Raw genomic sequence first — 10,810 nt, 5'->3', positions numbered from 1 at the left:
ATTTATTTGATGAAAATATTTGTTAACAAAATGATAAACATTCTATTTTTTCGTTTTTTCTTTTTCTTTTTTTCTATTTTCATTTTTTTTTTTTTTAATCGAAAAAGTAATTTGGTAATTAATATGGTTTAACTGGAAATAATTTTAAAATGACAACAAGAATAATTTCGTCTAATGTATTCATTATAACATATCATTGTAAAACAAATAATAAATGGCTGATTGTTGTAATGCATATGAAATGTGAATTATTTTGTCAAATGAATCATATGTTTAAATAAACCCTCAATGATGTATCATTATATCAATATTTGATAAGAGTTTTCAGTGATGGAGACAAATGGATAAGGACTCGTAGAACTGGCGAGATTACGGCTTCAGGATTATTTTCAGTGATGAGGCTAAAACGGCACAGCAGGAAAGCATCGAAGAGACGATCAGAATTAACATTCGATTTGAGTGGCTTGACCAAAGTACTCAAACGTACACGATTAATAAAAAATGAGTTAGTTCTTTTTATTTCAGTTTTCTTTTTTTTTTTCAAATTAATTGTTGAAATCTAAAATAAACAAAAAGTTAGATGTTGTAATACTGATACATTTATGACACTTATAAATTTGATTGTCCAACAGTTGTTAAACTTAGCAATCATAATATAATTGAAATGCTCAGGGAAAAAAAATAATTTTTTCGTTTTTTTTCCTTTTTTAATTATTATTATCATTATTATTATTATCACTATTATTATTATTATTAATTATTATTATCATTACTATTATTACTATTATTATTGTAGTGCTACCATTGTTTTGTCATAAAAGCGTTTTATCAATATTTCAGTAGTTTAGAAGCAACATATTACGATAATTAAAAAAAAAGAAAATAGCAACAAAACAAAACTCATTAAATATTATTATATTTATTTGTAAGATATAATTTGTAAATTACCGAAGAGATTTGGTATGGTATATTTTATATTAATATGAAAGTTACTAATATTTTAAAGATGAATTTCAGATCGCAAAGTGGTCAAGATGTGCCACCATCCTGTTCTTCGCCATCACAAGATGGTTCTCTTGCTGTGCCAGCCAAAGGTCGTATTGTCCATATGGTGGGTGTATTTCAAAGTCCACCAAGTACATCCGCCTCCTCCTCCAATGAAAGCAATAATGGAGGAATTACTACAACAAGTAATAGTATACAACCTGAAACTCCTCCAGGTTGGTGAATTTGGAAAATTTACATTTTTTTAAAAGTTTTCATGTTCATAAATATTCGTCGAATCAATTGCCATATTTAATTTTCCTTTACAAATCTCAACTTTCCAATCATTCTAATTTTATATAATTCATATTTCAATTTATTATTACTTTCACTATTTGCCAATGTTGCAACTTTTGCAAAAAGCAAGAAAAAGAGCAAAAAAGTCGTTCACATTGCATTAATTAACAATTAGTAATTATACTTTTTATCGTAAAAAATAATTATAAATTTAATCAATTATGCATGTATACATATATAATATATGAATTATGTAATAAATATTTGAGTATCGTTTTTTTTTCCAAATGTCCTTTTTTCTTTTCGGAGTATTTCAAAATTTGCCTCTTCATCTTTCTGGAATATAAAAGAAAATATTAGCATTATTATAGTGGCATCAATTTCAAGTTTCATTAACGTTCTTAATCAGTCTCTTTTTTTTTATCATAAAATTTTTGCGAGAAAAAAAAACATTTTGAAATGGTTTGCATGATAACAAATCACGATATAAGTGAATTTTCATGATTTCTAATCTTCATTTCTCAAAATTAAAATTTTCTTCTCTTACTTTGATTAGTTATCAAATTGATCAATAGGATCACTTACTCTATCCAGTTATCCAATGCAATGATGATGATCTTCTGTAGTGAAACGATTTGCCGAATAACGATAATCGAAAGATTTTTATGATATCAATTATTAAATTTCCTTTCTCTAATTAATCTGTTAATGAATTCATATTAATGCATGTATTGTGTTCGTCCATCTACGTATAATAGTTCTTTCTCTTTTTCTTTTTTTTTGCTCTGCAAAAATCATAAAATTTGTTACTATTGATGAAATGCATTGATCAAACGGAAAATTTAAAAAAAGAAGAAGAAAAGAATGATACCAAATTTAATCGATTTTTTCATTTAATAACAAGATGAATTTTTAGTTCATAATATAGAACCAACATATTCCTCATCTGCACATCTTGATGAATCAAAAATGTATCGTCGATATACCAGTTCATCAGCGACAACAGAACAGGATGATTTTACACCAGAAGAGTTGCAAGAATTTGCACAAGCGTTTAAGGTCTTATTGAAAAAACGGTTTAAATTTCTAGCAAATTTTCATTTTTTTTCTTTTTGGTAAATTTTTGTGAGATTTTCTTTTTTTTTTTTGAATTTATCCTAAGATAAATCCATTATATTTATTTTCTTTTCAATAATTTCTTTGAATTAAAAATTTAAGAATTTTAAACAAATTATTTCGCCTTTTTTTCTTTTTTTCCCCTTAATCTATCATTTAATAAAATTATTTTGTAATTTTTAATCTTCTCAATCTTATCATTCTGATAATTCATAATTCTACCATTCCTTATACTAGAATTGTAATGCATGAGAAAAAATAGATTTAATTTTAATCTCATTATTAATAAATCATAAATGTATTAGTGTGATAATTTTAGCATTTATAATACTTAAGATGTTTGATAAAGATGGCAATGGTACGATGAATATCAGGGAATTAGGTGTAGCAATGCGTACTCTCGGATTAAATCCAACCGAGGAAGAACTATTGAATATGGTTAATGAATACGATGTGGATGGCAATGGCAAAATTGATTTTTTTGAATTTTGTAAAATGATGAAAGAAATGAGCAAAGAAACGGATCAGGAATTGATACGATTAGCATTCAAGTATGTATACATTTCATCAATCATTTTTACTATAATGATTGACTCAAAAGAGGCGAAAAAAAAAATGTTAGAAATGACAGAACATGTGTTTCAATCAGATAGAATGCTTAATGCTTATCATTGAATATTGTTAGATATTGTAACTTAAAAGTTGAATATATTAAAAAAAAAAAAAAAAAAATAATTGCTGAGTTTACATGTCATTGAATAGCTTGATAAATAAAGAAAATATCAATTTGTAGCTTATCATTTTTCTTTTCCATACTAATATCACTCTCTATTTTTATCAGATTGAATCATTCTATTTCTGACAAATTTTAATAAGATTAAATCGTTTGAAAAAAAAAACCCATCCTACCTATCATTTAACAATTATATGTATGAAAAACGTTTTCTTCTTTTTTTCTTTTTTTTTTTTTAAGATTGATGTAAAAACATAAAGTATTTGAGCTTATTGTATCCTTCCTTCTCAAATATGTAAGCTGTACTGCTTGAGTTTTGATTCCGGAAAACTTCCGATTTTTAAAGTTTACAACTTTTTTTGTATCCTAATGGAAAAGTTTATCCTTCCTCTTGTTTTTCTCATTTAACGCTATCATAAGATTTGTTATTCGAAATTTATCTGTCAATGTTTCGCTCATTTTAGTTGTATGTGCTCTGAGAATAATGGACCATTTTAATTTTAATGACTTCTGAGGAAAAAAAAAAATTGCTCAAAGTATTTTCTGATAAAGTACAAGTGTCTCAGTTTAATGAGGAAAATTATGCATTGATAATTGAGCACGCTTCTATTCTAAATGCTTATAGAAAACCTAAAAAAAAAAAACTAAATCGTATATCGATTATGGATAAATTTAAATGGAACAGTTTGGATGATGAAATTGTATGTATTCTATAAATGATGGAATAGAATTGATAATGACTAATGACGATAGGAATAAGGATAGATGATAAGAGTTATGGAAATAATGCAAGAATGACATACGTTTCAAAATGATAGAATAATTTCAAGTCCTCAAACTATCTTCTTTTTTTTTTTAAATTTTGAAACTGAATAGAATTGATAATGATGATACAAATAAGGATAGATGATAAGGGTTATGGAAATAATGTAAGAATAATAAAAGCTCCAAAATGATAAAATGATTTCAAATTATCTCTTTCTTTCAAATTTCGCAAATTAATTCGACAAAACTTTTAGTATTAAACTTTGCAGAGTTTTTGATAAAGATGGCAATGGATATATCACAGCTCAAGAATTTAAACATTTCATGACAACAATGGGTGAAAAATTTAGCGAAGAAGAAGTAGATGAAATTATTCAAGAAGTTGATAAAGATGGTGATGAACAGGTTGGCATCACTTACTGAGAATTCCATAAAATTGAATTGATTCATTAAGCCATCATGAAGTTTTAAGAAATACAAATATAAACAACACATGATATAATGATATCGTAATTTAGATGCCAATCAAATATTGCTTGTATAAATGATATATCTTTGATTTAGTTTAGTTACCAAAAAATACAACTTGTGAATTATGAAGTTTGAATAATTCAAAAAAAAAATGTAAAATGTACAAAAATTTTCAGATTAATTATGAAGAATTTGTCCAAATGATTGCTCCAATTGTTCATGATGATGCTAAAGACGATCCATTTGCTGATACTTCATCCAAAAAATGAAGTAAAATATGAGAATACACGATTTCTTTCTCAAAGATTGCCGAATGTTTGCGATCGGCATATTATTATCAACCGTATCCAAAACATAAACATATCGCTCAATTTTAATAATATTATGAAATAAACAATATCGAAAAAAAATTCCTATTTATTTGTTAAATCTAATTTATATATTTCATTCCTTTCTCAGGAATTTCATTACGGCATGACATATGGACGGTTATGATAGTTTACTTTTATCCTTTTACATTTAATGAAATGTATTTTCTCGCGTATTATTTTTGGAAATTTCATGATCAAACAGTTTAAATCTGAAGAATTTTAATTACTCGTGAATTTTATTGGAAATTTACTAGGAAAAAAATAATAATAATAATAATAATGGAGGGAAAAGGTGAGATTGTGAAAATAGATCATGATTTAATCAATAGGATTCAACAAAAAGAAGGATGAGGAGGATAATTTACATCAAATTTCTAGATATTTTCCCTAATTTAATCAAAAAGTTAAAAAAGAGAAACCATCATAACTGAAAATTTATTCATGTACGTTTTCTGTTATATCGTAATGACCGCAAATCTAATCATAATCCGAGGAATTCCATTGCAATTTCAATTTAAAAACCATGATAAACATTTTTCATCCATCTCGGACCTTAAAAATTCATTTCTTTGTGGTGGGTTTTCGGATGCTTAACCTTAAGCTTGCGGCCATTTCCCTTCCATCAACTGCTACATAGATCTCATATATTTATGAGCTCCATAGCTCCCTTCACAACTTTGTACATTGTACTGCCTCATCTACATAAATTGCCATGTAAAACAATATCTAATTTCATTTCTCTATTCAGATTCCCGAAATCTCCAATAAATTTAAGCAAAGAAAGTTTGCATAGATGGGGGACCAATAAATTTTATGCTTAAAATCCCTAGATCCATGCTAAGTTCAATGATCTCGGAAAAAAAAAAAAAACTTACATAAAAACCACTATTCTGTACGTAAATCTGTATGGTTTCTTGTGCAGTCGTGAAAGTCGCAGTGTCTCTAAGCCATGTTACTGTGTTCTATCATTTCTAGGCATTTTTATTTCCTCATTCATCACTGTTTTTTGTATGAAAATCTCGTGCATTGCATACACATTATTTGCTTAGGTCTTTTCTGGAGTAAAAATTAGTATAATTTAACCTTAGTCGTATTCCACAAGACCAGTTTTATTCAGTACCGTGAGAATTTCCATTGTCGGATAGAACCGGATAAATTACGGATTCTCACCTAATTATTATGACTGCAACCATTACAAACACAATTTTCAAATCGGGGTGCATTTTAAAATTACAAAAAAAGTTGCCTTCTGAAGCTAGAACCGGATTATGGATTAACAATTATTTTACGCAGCTAAGATCATTTACATGATTAAAATGAATAATTAATCCATTCCGTAATAACGCAAATAAATCATACGCTTCCCAAAAGTTCCAAGAATACTTAAAGCCATGGTCATTCGACATATTCGAAAAATATTCGGAATTCGAAAAGTTTGAACACTTATAAAAACATATACAGAATCAATTCTTATGTTATAAAATGCGAGAAGCAAAGGAAAAAATGAAGAAGTAACTTCAAACATAAGCAAAATGACTAGTGATAGAAGAAATTTTTATAGAGCCCTTAAAACTTCAACTTGGACATCTGCAAGCTTATCTTCTTCTGGGATGCGACGAGAGAGATCTACATATTCATCATGTAATTTTGTAGCGCGCATCATAAGCTGCAAATAAACCATGATTCACCGAAAGGAATCAAGTCTAACTTACAAAAGAGTTAAGTCGAAATTCGCTGGCCGAAAAGTAAAACAAACGGAAAACACAACAAAAAAATTTTACCCGACAACGCCCACGTTCTTTTTCCATTCCTTTTTGTCCAACCTGATAGCTTACTTGGTACACCCTTTATTTTCAAATTGGCTTTCAGTTGAACCATTTGTTGTTTCTGCAATTCCAGATATTTCGCACGGAGTTTCTGGAATGTGTCCCTGGAAAAAAAAGTATGAAGGACAAAATCTCAGTTGCAAGCCAACGGAAAAAAAAAGTGGAAGTTGTAATTAATGCAAAGAAATGCACAATGTTGAATAAGCTTAAAATGAGAATTTCGATGGAAAAGAAAAAGAAAGTGACAGTTTGGAAGGAAAATCCCTTACAGTGAATATGCTTGTATATTATGGAAGTATTTCTTCGGACGTAGACTGCAATTTTTTGGTTTATCATCTCGCCGTTTTTGTCGATGCACACGTTTTCGTCTAGAATAAATATGTTGCATCTACTTTAAAGTCAAACTTTCAAAACTGAAATTGCCAATTAAATGACTCCTAATCATATAGTCTAGCCGTAAATCTGAATACAAAAATGAACTTTTGAATACGTACTTTTTCGCAGCAACACCAATTTCGCTCACTAAAATCTCTTCGGGAAAATCGGTTCCAACATCTCTAAACGTTTTCTCCGACGATTCACCGGCAGCTACAACCGTCAATTGTTGTATATTCTTGACAGTTGTGAATCGACCACCAATATCCATTTTAACGTCCGCAATTTCACGATTCTCTTCAGCTATGCCGATGTCTACAGCTTTTTTCGGATCAGCACTTTTAAACCCATTTAATTTAGCTTCTGTTCCAAATTTCTTTTCTGCAACATTAGTATTCCTTATTCCTATTACAATGATGTAGTTGGATGCGGTTTAGAACCTTCCGATAAAGTAAGTGTCAAATTAGTCGTACCGCAAAGCGCTTTCTTGGAATACTTTACATCAAGACATTCATTTTTTCAACTGTACGGTATAGGAGCTTCCAAGACTTTGAGAAGTATTACTAATTTAAACAAAAGAGATCCAAAGATATTTATATTTACTGCACTGAAGGCATCTTTATATCTATTAAATTAGCATTATTACCTTCATCAGCAGTCGTTTTGGATTTTTTAGCCAATATGTCAGCAACTCCACGACTTGATAGTCTTTTTCGTTTCCTCTGTCTATTGCAACTTCCGTCCTCATCACTTACAACATCGCTAGAATTATCCACGCCCAGTGCTGGTTTTTCAGCATTGGTGACTCCAATTTGCATTGCCTCTGAATTCAAGATTTCTTCAAAGTATAAATTTATAGAAAGATATGTATAAACTGAATTAACTTCTATTAACCACTTCGAATATCCTAAAACACCGCAAGCTTGAAAAGAAAAAGTGAATCAGTTGCTAAATAATGGACACCCTGTAAAATAAGAAGAGCATTATTAGTTTGCTTCCTCTTCCCTCCCCTAATTCCACTTTTGACCCCTAAAATTCACCTAAAAACAATAGCCAACTAAATCCTAACCAACTGAACCAAACAGTTTTCAAATCTCCAGAAATCTCACCTTCTTCGCTTTTGACCTTCGGCAGCTGGCTTCCAGTACTGTTTCTAGGTTTTTTTCTTGGCTTACGTCTCTTTTTTTGCAGTTTATTCTTGCTCCTGGTCCTTGAAATAGAATTCTTTTTCACTGCTTTTTTTCGTTCTAATTTTAGCTTTTTGCGCCGTCTGTTCGCAGCTTTCTTCCGTAACAATTGATGAAACTACAAAGAATTCGTCAAGTAACATACAAAGAAGAAAACTTGGTCTCTTTTGAATAACTAAACCCGCAATGGAAAGAGCTCCAGACAGTGTTTGGTTTTTGGGAACACTTACTAACAACTACAATATTATCATCACTACCATTAGATTTTAAAATAACAAAAACGGTACTTTAATGAAATCCAGTGGGGACTGTTCATCCACAAATTTGATGAAAGCACTTTGAAAAAATCTGCCGGTACATGTAGCAGACGTAGATACTTCAGCTGATGTGGATACATTACTTGCGGTGGAACCCCCGTTTCGATTCATTTTTCTCTCTATGATGGGATGCACAAATACAACAGTCCCAAATGCTGACGCCCATTTTTCCAATAAATCCACTTTACAACCATGAGGTAAACTGTCCTAAAAAAAGAAATTCGTTAGGATACTTGATCCCTGATATGGTCCCGAATAGGAATTATTTTCCTTTATGTATAAAATTCTTACATTAAGAGTGTTATAATGCTATATAAAGTGAATTTAAACATAAAAGCAGTATCCAAGTCTAACAGTTACTACTAAGTTATTATTATATTAAAAGTGTTACAATTAGGAGTGTTTGGAAGAATCTTAAACCACAATTTGGTTTAATTAAAAATCCTCAAAATAAACATACTTACAACGTAAACAACGGTAGAACCGTGATCCAGACCATTGCTTTTGAGCACAAGCTGAAGAGTGTCTGTTGAATTTCCAATGATTGAAAAAAATTTCGAGAAATTTCCAATGCTGATAAGCGCTTTGCAACTTAGCCTTCGATATTCATCCGTATCTAACTTCAACAACTTTATTATCGATGACAGCGGCGCACTTACTATACAATCCATATCTGTTTCTAGGACATCCTGAATTGGCGAGTCACTCGTACATAATGCTATTTCAATCTGTAAATTAGCTACATATAAAGGTCAGGCAAAACTTACTACCTCGAAAAATTTAGTTTCCCTCATCATCGATTAGAAATAGCTTATCTTGCTTTGACATAAGCCCTTTTACCAAATTGTGAGTCAGCAAGTGGATGAAACCATTCAACCACTTCCATCATGCATTACTCCTACTTCTTTCGGGAATAGTTTGCAAGACCAAATGCTTAAGACCTCTAGTCGTAAAAATGCATGTTACGTATGATAATGCTGAACAAATTAAGAATTTCCTATACCTCACTTCCGTAGAAAAAAAGTGAGTGAAATAAATTTACCTTTTCTCTGATTGTTCGTCGAAGCGCTTTGGTTCGTGGTCGTTTACGCTTTCGTTTTCCATTATCATTTTTCTCCCATAAAACATTTTCCGGATCAATCTCAGTTTTACTACTCGAATGTCCTAAATTGTCATCGTCGTTAAATTTCTCGTCAACATCGCCCTCCATTCCAACCACCTTAATAATCAAAAAAATGTTTCAGTAAAAACCATTCCCTTAAGAAAAAAATAAATGCGAAAAAACTTTTAGTTATTCATCTAACAGATATCATATCAAAAGTCAAATAAGATAGCGCAGTTATCTGGTATGTTTAAGGTTAACACTGACCAAAGGATCGTGTATTATTATTTTCATAAAAACTCTCCATACATTTAAATGTGCCTTCCGGAATTGTACAGGAAAAACAATTGATCATTCCTACTAAAACTTCCTAATCCTGAACATCGGAACTAAACTAACTTAAAAACCCCGTGAATTTGAATGTAGACCGTGACCGAAATTTTCACTCTGTCTCAGTAATGTAAACGTTGTGATGCGTGACGCAGGGAGAGTGCTGTACGGGACGTAGTGAGTGAGGTATTCGATGGTCGGATTAGTTTGGTGTGTAGAATTGCTTGTTGCTTGTGTTTCAGGATTAATCCGAAATAATGGTAAAAGATGAGACGAAAACTGAGCTTGTCGACCTTTCAGTTACAAAAAGCATGCTTGTCAGTTCAGTGAAAACCAGAAAACGGCATTATGTAAAGTCAGCATTCCCTTTATTTTTATTCCGGATTTATTGATCTTTATATTGATGCACATGGTGTATTATTTCGGATCTCCGAGAAATATGTTGTTTATAAGGGTTCCTGAAGAGATTGACGGATTGAAACCTTTGCAAAAACACCTTTCAGGAAGGAAAACTTTGTATATGAGGAACACCGGAAGAAATCCAGTGGCGATCGTGACCTTTTCATACCACAAAACGCCTTGGAAAGGCATGATACCGGTGCTGCAAATATTAATCCGGTAACTGTCTTTGTCATGAATGATGATGAACTGCTTTCATGATTGTCAAACATAGTTCTGCACCACTAGCGTTCCTTACAGTTGCTTCAGGAATATAAGTGGTTGGCTTGAACCCATTTTAAAACATATGTTCAGTCAGGAAATTTCGAATGATCCTAAGTTACATGAAACTTATACACGGTCCTAACGTACGCACTTATGCTGAAGTTTTATTTAACAGGTTCGATCAATTTGCAGGAAAATGTAAAAAACGGGTTTTCATAGAGCAAAGCTTGAAACCAAAAGGAAAAGATTACCTAGAAAGAACTAGGGAAACCG

The 10,810-nt window shown here is 30.8% G+C and overlaps 3 protein-coding genes across 3 annotated transcripts in view; 2 read left to right on the top strand and 1 right to left on the bottom strand.

Moving 5' to 3' along the window:
- The first annotated feature begins 322 nt into the window (after window positions 1–322).
- On the top strand, window positions 323–4,750 carry LOAG_09259 (hypothetical protein). Its single transcript, XM_003144787.2, has 6 exons — window positions 323–505; window positions 1,018–1,220; window positions 2,198–2,340; window positions 2,734–2,948; window positions 4,165–4,300; window positions 4,543–4,750. The coding sequence occupies exons 1-6, from the start codon at window positions 396–398 to the stop codon at window positions 4,633–4,635; spliced, it is 900 nt and encodes a 299-aa protein (XP_003144835.1). The 5' UTR covers window positions 323–395; the 3' UTR covers window positions 4,636–4,750.
- A 1,038-nt stretch (window positions 4,751–5,788) lies between these two features.
- On the bottom strand, window positions 5,789–9,666 carry LOAG_09258 (hypothetical protein). Its single transcript, XM_020447895.1, has 9 exons — window positions 9,485–9,666; window positions 8,907–9,170; window positions 8,413–8,649; window positions 8,048–8,243; window positions 7,585–7,761; window positions 7,058–7,319; window positions 6,833–6,931; window positions 6,519–6,667; window positions 5,789–6,403 (listed from the first exon to the last, which is right to left on the bottom strand). The coding sequence occupies exons 1-9, from the start codon at window positions 9,650–9,652 to the stop codon at window positions 6,375–6,377; spliced, it is 1,581 nt and encodes a 526-aa protein (XP_020301919.1). The 5' UTR covers window positions 9,653–9,666; the 3' UTR covers window positions 5,789–6,374.
- Window positions 9,667–10,131: 465 nt separating this feature from the next.
- LOAG_17304 (hypothetical protein) overlaps window positions 10,132–10,810 on the top strand; it is a gene marked incomplete at both ends in the record, with an annotated part of 4,930 nt that continues 4,251 nt past the window's right edge. Inside the window, 2 exons of the mRNA XM_020449963.1 lie at window positions 10,132–10,229; window positions 10,378–10,492. Of these exons, the coding sequence (XP_020306417.1) occupies window positions 10,132–10,229; window positions 10,378–10,492 (213 nt within the window). The remainder of the gene's footprint in view (window positions 10,230–10,377; window positions 10,493–10,810) is intronic.

The sequence above is a fragment of the Loa loa genome (genome assembly GCF_000183805.2).
Source record: "Loa loa unplaced genomic scaffold supercont3.60, whole genome shotgun sequence".
NCBI lineage: Eukaryota > Metazoa > Nematoda > Chromadorea > Rhabditida > Onchocercidae > Loa > Loa loa.
Note: the sequence above shows the minus strand (reverse complement) of the source record. Positions and strands in the feature narration are given on the sequence as shown.